At 49.4% G+C, this 14576-nt stretch overlaps 2 protein-coding genes across 2 annotated transcripts in view; one reads left to right on the forward strand and one right to left on the reverse strand.

Annotated features, from left to right (window-relative positions):
• The first annotated feature begins 58 nt into the window (after nt 1–58).
• NUP88 (nucleoporin 88) lies at nt 59–9593 on the forward strand. The gene is made up of 17 exons (XM_036395325.1): nt 59–295; nt 749–918; nt 1535–1660; nt 1885–1971; nt 2636–2812; nt 3696–3879; nt 4291–4441; nt 5058–5156; nt 5278–5368; nt 5705–5806; nt 6700–6858; nt 7193–7318; nt 7814–7879; nt 8088–8168; nt 8472–8598; nt 8958–9076; nt 9383–9593. The coding sequence occupies exons 1-17, from the start codon at nt 59–61 to the stop codon at nt 9444–9446; spliced, it is 2166 nt and encodes a 721-aa protein (XP_036251218.1). The 3' UTR covers nt 9447–9593.
• A 206-nt stretch (nt 9594–9799) lies between these two features.
• The window catches only part of RABEP1 (rabaptin, RAB GTPase binding effector protein 1), a 47597-nt gene continuing 42820 nt past the window's right edge, over nt 9800–14576 (reverse strand). Inside the window, exon 18 of the mRNA XM_036394947.2 lies at nt 9800–13636. Coding sequence (XP_036250840.1) covers nt 13535–13636 — 102 coding nt within the window. The 3' untranslated portion in view covers nt 9800–13534. The remainder of the gene's footprint in view (nt 13637–14576) is intronic.

A 14576-nucleotide genomic window follows, 5' to 3' on the forward strand; every position in this document is an offset into this window, starting at 1 on the left:
CGGCGGCGCCCATTGGCCGCGCGGGCGGTGACGTCAGGGCGGCGCGGCGCGCGGGGCGATGGCGGCCGAGTGCGGCCCGGCGGAGCAGTGGCGCGCGGCGCTGCCGCAGCACGCGCTGTTCGGCCGCCTCCGCGAGCGCGCGCCCGCCGCCCCCCGCCCGCCGCGGCTCCGCGACCTCCTGTGCGGGCTGGGCTCCGACCTGCTGCTCTGGGACGGGCCCGCCGCCGCCCTGCTCGCCATCGGCCTGCGCCGCCTCGGCACCGGCACCGACCCCGCCGCGCTCGGCCGCTACCAGGTGCGGCCCCCGCCTGGCGACGGCGGGAGGGGCTGAGGGGATGGAGGGGAGCAGGGGCTGGGGCGGGCGGTGTGAGGGAAGGGGGAGGCTGTGAGGGGATGAGGAGGGGGCCGGGATGAGGGGCTGGGTGTGAGGGGCTGGGCGGACCGTGAGGGAAGGGGGCCTGAGGAGATGTGGGGATGTGTGGGGAGTGTTAAAAACGGGACAGAGAGGATGTGGGGGATGCGAGCTGTGAGGGGAGGAGGGCTATGGTGGGCACGGGGCTGAGGGGGTCTGTTCCTTGAAGGAACATCATCATCCCTCAGCCCGCCCTGGGGTGTCCTTCCCCAAGGAACCCACTGCTTTGTGCCTCATTCCGTGCCGTGTAAATCACCATCCAAAATAAAGATGAGCTGTACTTTGGTTTGAGTGCTTCGAACGGCATGTGCTTCCCTGTAACATTTCTGTTTTCAGACTCTTCTGTGCATAAACCCGCCCCTTTTCGACGTGCACCAGACGCTGCTGAGCCCTGCCCAGCACCATGTGGCGCTCATTGGTACCAAGGGGCTCATGGTGCTGGAGCTGCCCAAGCGCTGGGGCAAGAATTCCGAGTTTGAAGGTGGGAAATCCACGGTGAACTGCAGGTGAGTGAGACCTCAGGTGAATAATGACACCCTTGTCCTGCCACTCTTCCTCCACAGCCTCTCTTTCTTGGAGTTAGGTAGATACAGAAGGCACTGGTGGAAGGTACAGGTTGTATTGGGGTTGGAGGGCAGTCACAAATAAACTATTGTGGCTCAAATACTTGCTTGCTTGTCAAGTAACCCAAATAAATGACCTTCTAAACTTGTTGCAATTGCTGAGGAGCAAGATGCTCTTCTAGTATTCTGTAGCTTTCCACAGAATCATAGAATGGTTTGGGTTGGAAGAGATCTTAAAGGTCAGCAAGTTCCAACTCCTGCTATGGATAGGGATGCCTTCCACTAGACCAGGTTGCTCCAAGCTCTGCCCAACCTGGTCTTGGACATGTCCAGAGATGGGGCAGCTTCTCTGGGATCTTTCAGCTGTGGCAGCTAAAGCAGACATTTGGGGGGAAATAACAGAGGCCTTCAATTTACAGCTGCTTTCCAACTTTCAGAGTAGTGCAGATAAAGACTCTGAAAGCTTTTCATTGTGTCTCTAGCTCTTCTTGCCCCCGCTTCCCTTTAGAAGTAGCTTTGTGTTTCTGGTCCCAGTGCAAGTCTCTGCTCTGTGTTCCAGCACCATTTCTATTGCGGAGCGGTTCTTCACCAGCTCAACCTCCCTGACCCTAAAGCATGCAGCCTGGTACCCCTGTGACACCATGGAGCCCCACATTGTGCTCCTGACATCAGATAACACCATCAGGTAAGCCCCATTTGTGGCTGATTTTTCAAAGTGTGGTTTGTTTTTTTTGTCATGTCCAGCCTTAGTTTGTCACTGGGTATTTGCATCCTGCCATTTTTACCAGAGTTAGCAATAAAAAAGTAGGATGGGGGGAATTTCAGAGTGAGTGGCTGATGTTCCTGTGTCAGCAGGGAATGTGCAGCACTGCCAGCAGAGTGAGCATGGCTGCTCTTTCTTTCCCCCAGGTTCTACAGTCTGAAGGTGCCTCACACACCCATCAAAGTGATTGTGCTTTCAGACACCGAGGAGGAGACTCTTACCATCAAAACAGGGTTGGTGTGGCTTCTTGTATTCTGAAATGCTTCTGCAAAATACTCAGCATTCTCAGTTGTGTTTTTAATGAATAAGTGATAAATATGCCTGAAAATCTCATATGAATTCTGTAGTGCTAGCACTTCTTCATAGCAGAGTACCTACACTTTTCCCTCCCCTTCACCTTTTTTCCCTTTTTTCCCTTCCTTCCCTTCTTTCCCTTCCTTCCCTTCTTTCCCTTCTTCCTTCTTTCCCTTACTTTCTCTTCTTTTCTTTCCTCTCCCTTTCCTCTCCCCCACCCTTCTAAAGCAAAGTGGTGACAAACTGTACAGTCAAGTGTTTGTCAGAGTAGCAGAGCTTGAAAACCACACATTGACTTTAGGAAGGGGTTTTTGAATGAGGAATGTAGAAAATAGATTATCTTTTTATGTCCCTCGTGGCCTGGTTGCAAACAGAACTCATGCATCACAGAGTGGTGTCCCTCACAGGAAGCACCAGAACCCCTCCCGTGTCTCTGGAGCTGTGGGGGCACTGCAGAACTGATGTGTCCCTTACAGCCTGTTGTAGCTGGCAGGGGTGGGTGGGATGGGGTTGGGCAGGGCTTTGGCAGCACAGCCCTCAGGAGCAGGTGGCACTCTGTGCTCTCAGTGCTTGCTGAGCCCAGCTGCTTGTGCCCTGTGCCAGGAGAGCCTACACCGCGTCCCTGGGCGAGACGGCCGTGGCCTTCGACTTCGGGCCGCAGGTGCCGGTGCCCAAGCACGTCCTGGGCCAGCGCGGCAGCGAGGAGGTGCTGGGCTACCCCCTGTACATCCTCTATGAGAATGGAGAGACCTTCCTCACCTACGTCAGCCTGCTCCAGAGGTAGGGTCTGACCCCCAGGGCTCGTGGGGTGCTTGGGTGTACAGTGCTGGGGTGAGAGTCACCTCTCAGCTTGGCTGGGACTCTGTGAGGGATGCTGGGCTGAGTTTTCTTGTATTGCAGCCTGTTCTGTCTCTGTGGCAGTGCTGACAGACTGGAATCCAAAACCAGCGTGTCATTCTTTCTCATCCAAACACTATGGGTGCAGCTTGCACTGCTCAGAATGCACTGTGCATTATTTACCACCAGCAATCTGATATGAAGACACAGGGCTGTAAAAAGATCAGTGGGTCTAAGGCTGTTCAGTGTATTTTGTGGCACAGACATCCTTAGCTTTGGATGAGGCTTATTGAGCCAGGGATATCCTAGGAAAATAAATATTTGAAGAGCATAGGGAGTTCACAGGCTGTTCTGCAATGGAAATGATTAATCAAAAATATAAACATGATACAAGAAGGAATTTAGAAAACTGAGAAGATGGTGCAAGACTTGAAAGTTAGATCTTGTGTAGCTGAATATTAAAGAGTGTGGTACTTGGGTTAGAAACAGCACTGTGAGGAGATCTGTCTGCAGGCAGTGAGATGGCCTTAGTCCATCTAAAGTTCTGCCCAAAGAAATGCCACAACACAAAATGCTGCATGTGAAGTGCAAGAACCAGTTGAGTAATCATTAACTTGAGACTTCCATGAAAATGTTTCCTCGTGAATTTTTGCAGTGTAGCTTTGGTTGCTTTCAAAGCATAAAATGAGCTCTGATTTCCCCTCTGAGATCTCCAGCAAGGAGCTGCAGGTCAGAGTTGCAGTCTGCAGCAGCGCAGTGGGACTCAGAGCTCCCAGCACTGTTTGGCAGCCGTGGGCTGAGGCAAACCCAACCCCGTTCCTTGCAGCACGGGCAGCCCGGGGAAGCTGCTGGGGCCCCTGCCCATGCACCCGGCTGCCGAGGACAACTACGGCTACGACGCCTGCGCCGTGCTGTGCCTGCCCTGCGTGCCCAACATCCTGGTCATTGCCACCGAGGCGGGCATGCTCTACCACTGCGTGGTGCTGGATGGAGAGGAGGATGATGAGCAGGTACCTTCTCTTGCTTTGGTTTTTTTCTTGTAGGTATTTTGGTTTTTTTAATCCAAGTTCTTGCTGCAAGGTGGCGGGATGCCTCAAAGTGTGTGCCAAGTGCCAAAGCTGCATTCTTTAGGAATGAAGCAGTGAATCTTTCTCCTGTTTCAGCCAGTCCCTGTGGCTCCCTGACACTTTTATTTTAAATCTCAATCCTGTGTACCCTGATAGTAGATCAGTTTTTGATGAAATTTAAGGATCTAATTTAAGGAGGATTTTCTAAGAAACCCTGGGTTTGAGTTAATTTTTTTAAAGTAAACTTGAACTACATTCCTTGACAATTAAAACTTAAAACGCTTTCTTGATGCTATTTTTGTTGGCATTCCTATTTAAATGATGTCTGACAGAAGAATACAATGCTCTTTACAGTCAGAGAAGTCCTGGGACCCCAGATCTGATCTTATTCCTTCCCTGTACGTGTTTGAATGTGTTGAGCTGGAACTTGCACTGAAACTGGCAACAGGAGACGAGGAAGATCCTTTGGAGTCTGACTTCTCTTGCCCAATCAAGCTGCACCGAGGTAGGGCTGTTCAGCTTGTGGCTTTTTATTATTATTGTGGCACACATTTGGGATCCAGTCATTTGCACATTTCATCAGTGTCAGCCAAACAGGGGGATCAGAGTAAGGATTTGCCTGATGCCCTCAATAAAGCTGTGGAAAGAGCAAGCCTGGCAGGGGCTCCAGTGTAGATCACACATGGTCAGTACTAAATCCTGTCATCTGAAGGTTATAAAGCAGAAGTTTCTGCATCTGTGCTGACCTGTGAGTGTAAGGGAGTGCTGTGGGGAGGGTGATCCTGAGGGAAGGACCTGCTTATCCCATAGAATTGGGGGCAGGACAAAGTGTTTGGGTCTTTGGGAGCAGCAAGCAGCTTGTCAGAATGCTGATCTGCTGGTTTTAATAATCTGCCATTGGAAACCTACCTGAGTGATGCAATGTGGTGTGATAGGAAAGGTTCAGAACAACTCAGCAGTGTGTGAGACTCTAACACATGTATCTCTGTTTCTGGTGCTTGCACCAAGATGTTAAAGCTGCCTGGACACTAAGTTGATACACAGGATCAGCAGTGCAGGTGTGAAGGGTGAGTTTTTCTCAGTTCACTGCCCATCTCTGACATTTTCTGCTTCAATTTCAGATCCCAAATGTCCTTCTAGATACCACTGCACACACGAAGCTGGTGTCCACAGTGTGGGCTTGACATGGATCAATAAACTGCACAAATTCCTTGGTTCAGGTGAGTGAGAAAAGTGGGGAACAGATGAACATCCACCAGTAACAGACTGGTGGATGCAGGTACTACTGATTCCCTCACCCTGCAGAGTGGATCTGATGCATCCTGGCATGTCTCCTTGTAGATGAGGAAGACAAAGACAGTTTACAAGAGCTGGGAGCAGAACAGAAATGCTTTGTTGAACATATTCTTTGTACAAAACCACTGCCATGCAGGTAAAAAACCAAACTCTTTCTCAATTGCTTCCAAGTTGGGGACTTGCTACGGAAAATATTTATGATTTGTTATCTTTTGCTGCATTCTTGCCATTAAAGTAAGCTCAAAAGATTTCAAACAGTACAATTGAGCAATTGGTGTATCAGGATTCTTTCTGCACAGTTAGGGTACTAGCTTAAATTCTTGTGTTACTGTCTGAAAATCACCTGTCAGATCAGCAGAAGTTTTCACTTCCATTTACCTGACCTTGGAGCATTTCCAAAAGAGTAGAATGTGCACAATTTAAGGAATAAAGAACTTTCCTGACTGGGTAATTTTTGTGTTCTTCCCTTCAGGCAGCCTGCTCCAATTAGAGGATTTTGGATCGTTTCTGATGTCCTGGGGCCCACCATGATTTGCATCACCAACAGCTATGAGTGCATTACAAGGCCTCTCTTGTATGTGGTTCTCAGTTGAAGTCCATGACTGCATGGGAAGGACCAAAAAAGGATATTCCTGTTTTTCAATTACTCTTTGATTGTTTCACCCCAGGCTTCTGCAGCTCTTAGGACACTCCATGAAGTTTTGCTTTCTGAACACTCCCTGTTTGAGCACTGAAGTGTTACTGTAGCACTTACCTACTGCTGATGAGGTGTTTGTAGGGATATAATTAATCAGGTCACTTTTAGTGAGTATTAGGACAAAAAAATGTTCTTGATGGTATTGTTGGGGTTTTTCAGTAGTGTTGATATTCTTAATGGGCTGCTGAGTTGTGTGCCTGAAAGGGGAAAAACAGAAGTAGGATTTTTGTTTGTGCTTCCAGTTACTTTCTTTGGAGGTGGTGGCAAAGATACAGAGTGGTGTAAATGTGCATTTGCACAATGAAATGAACACCTTGAGGGGGTGACACTGTTTTCAGCTTATTTTTTGCAGGACACTGTTTAAGGTAGGACAGGTACAGGACAGGTTTAAGGTAGGATCAGCAGAGCCAGTGTTAACATCAGGTTCTCCTGGAGATCTTTTATTTATTTCACTGTTTCCACACAGGTGGGCAGTGACCAGGCAGGGTGCTTAGTGGAGAAGGTCATGCTGCTGTTCCAGTGCCTGCCTGCCTTGTTCTGGAACTTTATTCTCCTTAGGCCAAAGGATATTTATGATCCTTGCTAGTTTGAGCTGTGACCAAACAGGTGTGGGGCTGTGAGCTTTGCCTGCCCTGCTCGGGCTGGATTTACCACATCACTGAAAGAGCTGCAGTGACCCAGGAGCTCCCCAGTGGAGGAGTCCAGTGAGGGAGCTGTGGCCTGTTTCAGTGTCAGGGGTGTGACTGTGCTCCCTGTGCTGCTGTGTGCAGGAGCACCGTGCACCCTGCCTCCCCTCCCCTGCTGTGCACCAGGGAGGACAAGGAGCCGGCCGTGTCCCCGCTGCGCATCGTGGCCGAGGCAGAGCATTCCTTCGAGAAGCACATCCAGGGCATCCTGCAGCGCAGCTCTGCCAACCCCCTGCACCTCAAGTGAGCAGAACCTGGGGCACCTGCAGAGGGAACACTGGGTGTTGGCCAGTTCCTGCACCAGCCCAGTGATGGTGCAGGCTGGGAGGGGATCTCTGGCTCCAGGCTCCTGCTCAGAGCAGGGCTGCCCTCAGCTGATGAGGTTCTCATTGCTTGGCCCATTGGGGTTGGAGTATCTTAGGCTACCTTGGGATTTCCTCGTGTCAAAGGGATTTCATTGTAATCCCTCACTTTCATAACACCCCCCCCCCCCCCCCGAGGTTTACCATAAACACTGGAAGTGGTTTAGCCTTCCAAAGGAACATATTAGTAAGATGGCAAAAATCTCAATCTTAAGATCTGCAGATAAAGATGCTGCTCCTCCCCCTGAAGAATGCCTTCAGCTCCTCAGCAGAGCCACCCAGGTGTTCAGAGAGGAATATATACTGAAACAGGACCTGGCAAAGGAGGAGATTCAGCAAAGGTAATGCAAAACTCTCATAAAAATGTGCTGGCATGTCTCTGTGACACAGCAGCACTGTGGGTCTAATCCTGGTGAATGAGTAAATGTAAAACTAACAATGAATACCAGAACTTAAAACTAAGTTATCAGGAAAAGCAGGAATGAGTTTAATAGCTGATCTCTGTAGTGGCTTATAAGGGAAGAAGAAAATGGTAAACACACACAGAGATAAAATACTTTTCTCATGGTGTTGTCTGCCTGCCTGGGCCTGTGGGTGGCAGGAAGTCTGACCTCAGCACTAATCCTGACAAAGGGAAATTGCCTTAAGTCTCTGCTGCTTCAAATCATAGTCAGTTATTTACACTATACAGTTAGGACAAAAAGGGAGTTTTTTCTCACTACTCCCTTTTCAGTGTCTTTAGTTCTTCCCACTCCCAGGATTTTCTCTGTGGTGTAAAGCCTGATTCACCTGGTTGCAAGTGGTTTGATTTTTTTTTTGGTATGTGTTTACTTCAGAGTGAAGCTGCTGTGGGGACAGAAAAAGAAACAACTGGAGGATCTGAATTACTGTCGAGAGGAGAGGTGAGTAGAGCCTGTCTCCTAGATCCAGTCAAACCTCAGGAGTGATGCACCTCTGGTGGTTTGGAACAGGTGACAAGTGAAGGCATTCCCAGCCTGCAGGTTTGCTCCCTCCTCCAGCTGCCTTCTTCAGCCTCCTTGTCCTTTCCCCACACCCTGGCTTGTCCCGTGTGTGGATCTAAGTAAGGAATTGTTTCTCCCTCACCTTAAGGAAAAGCTTGCGGGAAATGGCCGAGCGCTTGGCTGACAAGTATGAGGAAGCCAAAGAGAAGCAAGAAGACATCATGAACAGGTGAGTGCACACAGGGCTCTATTTCACCTCACACCACCTGATGTTAAACAGAGTTTGTAGAACAGAGTGGGCAGGAGCTGCTGCACTGCTTCGTTACAAAACTGGGCTTCTGCAATTCCCTGTGCTGGGGCTTGGTGTGATCTGTCTGCAGGCCCAGCCTGAGCCAGCCCCATGCTCAGAAATGGCACTGAGACAGCTGGAAGGGGAAGGTGAAGCCCCTGAGACTTGGGCAGCACGGCCCAGGTGTTTGAGCAGAGCTGGGTACCAGGGATGTTAACTCAGAGACATTTCTTGCTTTCAAAGGATGAAGAAAGTCCTTCGGAGTTTCCACTCTCAGCTTCCTGTTCTATCTGACACTGAAAAAGATATGAAGAAGGAACTGCAGACAATCCATGACCAGCTCCAGCACCTGAGCAATGCCATCAGACAGGTGAGAGGAGGAATGGCCAGGCTGGGAGGTCACTGAGCTCCTCCCTCAGTGCTGACAGACGAGTCCTGCCCACAAAGCGATGCTGTACTTGTGTTAATGAGCAGCAAGGAACTAAAGGGGCTTTGGCCCTTGGTGGTAATACAGACAGGACCTTTGCACACACTGTAAGCCCTCAGAGAGCTCCCCCTTCCCCAGCCTGGCAGGGACAGTTCTTCTCTTCGTGGGAAGTGCAAAAGCAGACAGATTTGAACCCAAAAAGAACCAATTAATTGCAGTACAACACAGCACTCTAATTTACAAGCTTCCACTGTGGCAGGCAGGAGCAGCACTGACAGGGACCTTGTCTTCTCTCCTCCCAGGTGAAAATGAAAAAGGAATACCAACAGAAACAGATGGAGAAGGGCCGCAGCCCCCGCAAGCCCAGCATCAGCCTCAGTGCCTACCAGAGCAAGTGCATCCAGGCTGTCCTGAGAGAGGAGTAAGTGCAAGCTGGGCTTCTCCTGAGGGAGGAACCTGAGCCCTGGCTCACCTTCAGGTCAGGTGTCTCGGGTGTCATTTAAGCCATGCTGGGGCAGAGGGGCTGAAGCCCAGGACGTGCAGCTCCTGAGAGCAGCACTTGGAGCAGATGTATGGAAATGCTTTTTGCTGCTGGATCCCAGGGCAGTCTGTAACCCAGCCTGGGATCAGACAGGCACTGCTCCCCTTCCTGCTTCTACCAGCTGAAGTGTTTCCCTTCCTCCCTAGCTCTGTGCAGCCTTTTGACTTGGGTTATTTTTTCTTGAAGGGGAGAACACATCCGGGAGATGGTGAAACAGATCAACGACATCAGGAGCCACGTGAACTTCTGACGTGTCCTGGAGAGGGGCTGGATGAGCTTTACCTGGCCCTGGTATTCCCCTTGTATATTTACCATTTGTATGTTGAACAATACACCTTTTACATATTATTTTGTAAAGAATTGTGAAATAAAATACTTTTGATATGACTCCTCATAAGCTGTGGTTTTTGTTTCTGTCATGGAAGGGGATGTGCTGCAGGTGTTTTATATTTGGGGTGTTTGTTAGAGGGTAATTCCTTCAGCTGCCTCAGGAGTGGGGGGTTATCCTGGGATAGTCTCCCACCCTTGCTCCATCAGGGGTTCCCTGGGGGGAGGCTGTGGCAGGAGGCAGAGGAGAAAGACCAGAGCCGTGCACACACACACTTCAGCAGCTTTTTTTAATTTGGAACACTTTCTCCATAAAGGACACACCTTCAGTACAGTTAACAAATGGTTACACTGGAATCCTGGAGACAGCAGAATTCTACACCCACGATTGCACAGGACACCAATGGCTTGGCTCACTGGAATGCAGTATTGACTTCCAAACACTGTTTGCCTTTTGCCAAGATGGCTCTGCAGTCCTTCTTGCCATCACAAGGCCAATTCAGTCTCTGCTGTAGACAGACTCTAGTGGCCAATAAGGAATTGTTGTCCCTCATCCCTGCCCTTGGAAAAGGTGCCATGGTGAAGCTCAGGGGGGACAGGAGTTACTGCACTGCTAAAACAGGGGGGGCACTGCTGGGGGGTACCAGACATGCTGCAAGAACACTTTTTACAGGTTAAGACTATACAGGTACAGGAATGCAGACAGAACTCCACCTGGGCCCTGTTACAGCCTCCACCAGCAGCTCATCCCCTGGCACAGCTGAGCAGTGACTCTGCCTGAGCCAGGAGAACCCACCCTGGCCCCAGCCATGCTCCACAACACCCAGAACTGGAAGGAAGAGCATTTGTTTTCTCATGTTCATGAGCAGCAACACCAGAATCCATCATCCAGTGAGTATCTACACCAAGAGCTTTTCCTACATTTACAGTCTTTTAAATTTGCTCTGCAAATTTGGCACACACTGTCTTGTTTTGCTTTTCAAGGCCCCTGTGAGTTTAGCAGAAGCTCAGCTGCTGCTGCTGAAGCTTTGCTGTCCTTCCCCCAGGAGGGACAGCAGTTTGCAGGGAGCACATCTCCCACCACTTCTGTGAACAGCCAGGGTTCCAATTGCAAACTGAATTGTTTAAAAGTCTGACATTACAGCAGTTGGTGAAAAGGGTGACTCGTGTTCCAACACTAAAATGGCCACAGCTGGTACTGGGACAGGAGCACAGGTGTTGGGCTGCGTGATGGAACAGGGAGGTGAAAAGGAAAAACCACGCAAGAGCTGCCTGCCCTCCTCTCCACACCAAAGTTCCTCCAGGGACTTTTACAGTGCCTGGTTCACCAACAAGGAAAAGCACACAGTACACACCCCCAGGGCTGCAGGTCTGCCTTTGGAGCAGCTCCACAGGCCCTGGGGCTACCAAGGAGCCCAAAGCATTTGCCCCACTCACCTCCTTCCTGCCAGGCTGCAGCCACGAGCTCGCCCTGACACCACCACAGTGGGGAAAGCTGTGCCCATGAGCCATAAAAACACAGCAAGGAAAAGCCCCCAGCCCTGGAGCACCTGAAAGGCTCTGAGCCAGCACAGCCAGGGCTGCTCAGAACAGGTCAGACACAGGACCAGCAAGGGATGCTGGAAGGCCAGAACAGCCCCTTTCCCTGCTCTCTCACACTGGGACCATCCAGAAACACAACCAAAAAATACTTTACTGTGAAGACTTCAAGGTGCAGTTCCTAAAGAGCTCAGCTTGCTGAAGAAGGTGCAGGATGTGGTGTAGTTTTGCCATACAAGAGGCTTCCTTCCACCTCCTGCACAGGTGAGGCCCCAGTTACAGTAACTAACCCTGTAACCTGGTACACATTTTGGCAAGGGAGGGTGGGAACAGAGAAAAAAAGCTTTCCTTTCTGTTCTGCAGCTCCTACTAAAGGCCTGTAGTTTTGTCTCCAAAGTCTACCCAGCCACTGGAAAACCGAATGAAAACATCTGGTCCTGGATTTATGCATCAGGACCTGGCTGCTGTCACCCACAGTTCAGCAAATAGTGAGGAAGAGTAAAAACCCCTAATCTGGTACTTGCCAAATAAGACTCAAGCCACACTTCAACGTCACCTTAATGTGACAGTAAGTGTCATCTCTAGACATGACAGCTCTGCCATCTGTTAGTCATTACTAAGGTGGGAAAAATTGCTTTTGGGTGTCAGGATTATGAAGGGAATTAATTGCTAGGGTGAATAAAATGCTTTAATTCTTGTAATGAGTGGCAAGGAATTGAGCTTGTATGATGCTTTTTTGGCTGTTTTTAAGGCATTCCTCTTCAAAACCACTGGTTCTGACTTTATGTCAGTAGCAGGATATACACTGCTAAAAATAGGATCTAAGCACTTAAAATATATAGTCATGTGCATTGCAGTTTGGAGCATTTTCTGTCACTTTTGAAGGTGATGAAGAAAAGCAGATCTCTGGCCAAGTATATGAAGGAAAAACATCAAGGAATGAAGGAAAAGCTAAGAAGTTTTGGACAGCAGGATCTGCTCCTTCAGCCTCCTTTGAACTGAGTTGTAAAGTTCAAGAATTGGGTTTGTGCCACCAGGATCATCAACACCTGCAACAGCTCAGGAATGTGTCCAGCTGCATGCATGGAACTCCAGCAGTGCAGGAGGAGGAGGAGGAGGAGGAGGAGGAGGAAGAATGCTCATGTTACCTCTAGACATTTATAGAACAAGAAACCCAAACCTGGCAACTGAGTGATCCCAAGAATTTCCTGCCTCTGCTGCCACATTACTCAGTGTAATTGAACAGTCTGGGAGCAGGACCAGGGCAAGCACAGGAGGCAGCCCTGAGCAGTGCAGGACAGCAGAGCTGCACTGCCCCTCCAGCAGCACAACCCTGCAGCTCCTGCAGGCTGTGCCCTGCCCAGGAGGGGCTGGCAGTGCCTCCCTGGGTGCTGGCACTGCCCTGGCAGAGGGGGCAGGAACAGCTTCACTCACAGCTTCACTGGACACCTTCTCTCCCCAGAGAGCTCCTGCCTTCACACCTTGTGCCACCCCCAGAGCAGAGCACACCTGCCCCACCACCTCAGGCCAATGCTCACACATGCACATGACTTTTACCAGCTTTTTTCTGTTTGGGTTTTTTGTTTGCTTGGTTTTTGGTTTTGTTTTTTTCCACAGAGAAGGGATTCCAGGCACTGCTCAGCTTTAGGAGATGAGAAACAACTGGTTGTAGCTCCATATTCTAAATTACATTTGTGAAAAGAGATTACAAAACAGTGCATTTCTTGTGCTTTTCTTTCTGTATCTGAATTCAACAGAAAAATGGCAAGGAGTTAAATTCTCAGTACAGTGTTCTTTTTCTTTTGGATTAGCATTTATCTGTTCAGGAGATACACAGCTCACTCATATCCACATTTCAGCAGCATTCAGATTCTTCACAGAGCCAATGGGTTTTTTAAAAAAAAAGTACTGAGTTATGAAATAAGATCAATATCCAGTGTCCTGCTAATAAAGTCATATTTTAATATAAAATATTCATACAGCATACTCTACACCTCATTCTCTCTGCTAGCTGAATACTGTTACTGACTATTCAAACAGAAAAACTTCAACCACTTTGCTCTTCAACGTTTTGGAGGGACAATAGTTTCCAGCAGCTACTTTGATCACAGTAGTGGGGGAAAGAACAGAGGGAAAGACAGGGGTTTATGTTCCAAAACTCTATATTAGGTTACGAAGTCGGCTGAAAGAGGGAAGTTTTTCAGAATGTAAGGACTGATCCCACTCAGTGGAACACGAAACACTGCACTCATTAGTGTTTCCATTAGAAATTCTCCTTCCTACACTACAAGTCACCCTTGTGCTCTCTTCCTGCCCAGTACGAAACCTTTTTCCCCTCTAGAAACAAAACTTAAGTCATTGCTCCCCTCTGTTGTCTTCTGCTCTCTCGGTTAGAGTTAAATAATAATTAATGTTGCTATAAAGATGAGTTAAAAACCTCAGCCACAGCCTTGGAGCCCATCAGGGTGCCTGTCATGTTTCAGGGAGCTGATTAATGTCCGTCAGTTTTGTGTCGTTCAGGATTGCACGGATCCTCTCCAGGGAATCTGCCTGCCGGATCCTCTCCAGCTGCACCTGCAGGAACAACACAGCACTCAGTCAGCGAGGGCAGAGCCAGAGCCAGGCCTAAAGGGGCTCAGAGCCAGGCCTAAAGGGGCTCAGAGCCAGGCCTAAAGGGGGAAGAGCTCAGAACAAAAGGGGGAAGAGCTCAGAACAAAAGGGGGAAGAGCTCACACCCAGGCCCAAAGGGGGAAGAACCCAGAGCTCACACCCAGGCCCAAAGGGACACCCTAAGGGATCCAACATCCCCAGGGGCTGAAGAACTGCAAGGTGTGAAGGAGCACAAGCTTAATTTGGGCCTAAGAATAGGAAGAAGACATGAGGCAGTTGTGATTTTACAGTAATCCCCCACTTTCTGGGGGTCCCAGGCATCGTCAGCACTCTGTGTTTTGTCTCATGTCCAGCCACTGACACTGTACTGGAAAACTGGAGATGTGCAAAGTAAACCCTCCCAGGAGCAGCCCAACACGTGCCTTGGAGGCTCTCAAGGTCACAGCCAAAATGCTCTTGGAGCAAACATCCCATTTCCAGGCTCACTCCTTGCTCTGCTGAGAATCCAGTCTAAGCTGAATTCTTAAATTCAAAAAGAGCCCAGCAGAGCTGTGGTGGAACCAATGCAAAGAGAGCACAACTGATTTCTTTCTCACACTCAAACTCTCACCATCTTTGCAATAGGATCTGGCTTTCAGTTATAAATCCCCAACTAGCATTTCACTGCTTTTTAACCCTTCCTCTGAACTGCTGATAACTGATTTGGCCAGTGAACCCCTCACACAAGGGGCACCTGCTCAGGCTCTCACTGACAAGGCCAGGGAAGGGAATAACCCTGCCAAGAAAGCACAATCCTCTCTGATGGTCATCTCACACTGTGTACAGTGCACATGGCACAAACCATTCTTCAACTGAGCACAAACTGATGTGCAGTAACTGCTTAGGGCAGAAAGAAAACTCAACA

This window comes from Molothrus ater, chromosome 21 (genome assembly GCF_012460135.2).
Source record: "Molothrus ater isolate BHLD 08-10-18 breed brown headed cowbird chromosome 21, BPBGC_Mater_1.1, whole genome shotgun sequence".
NCBI lineage: Eukaryota > Metazoa > Chordata > Aves > Passeriformes > Icteridae > Molothrus > Molothrus ater.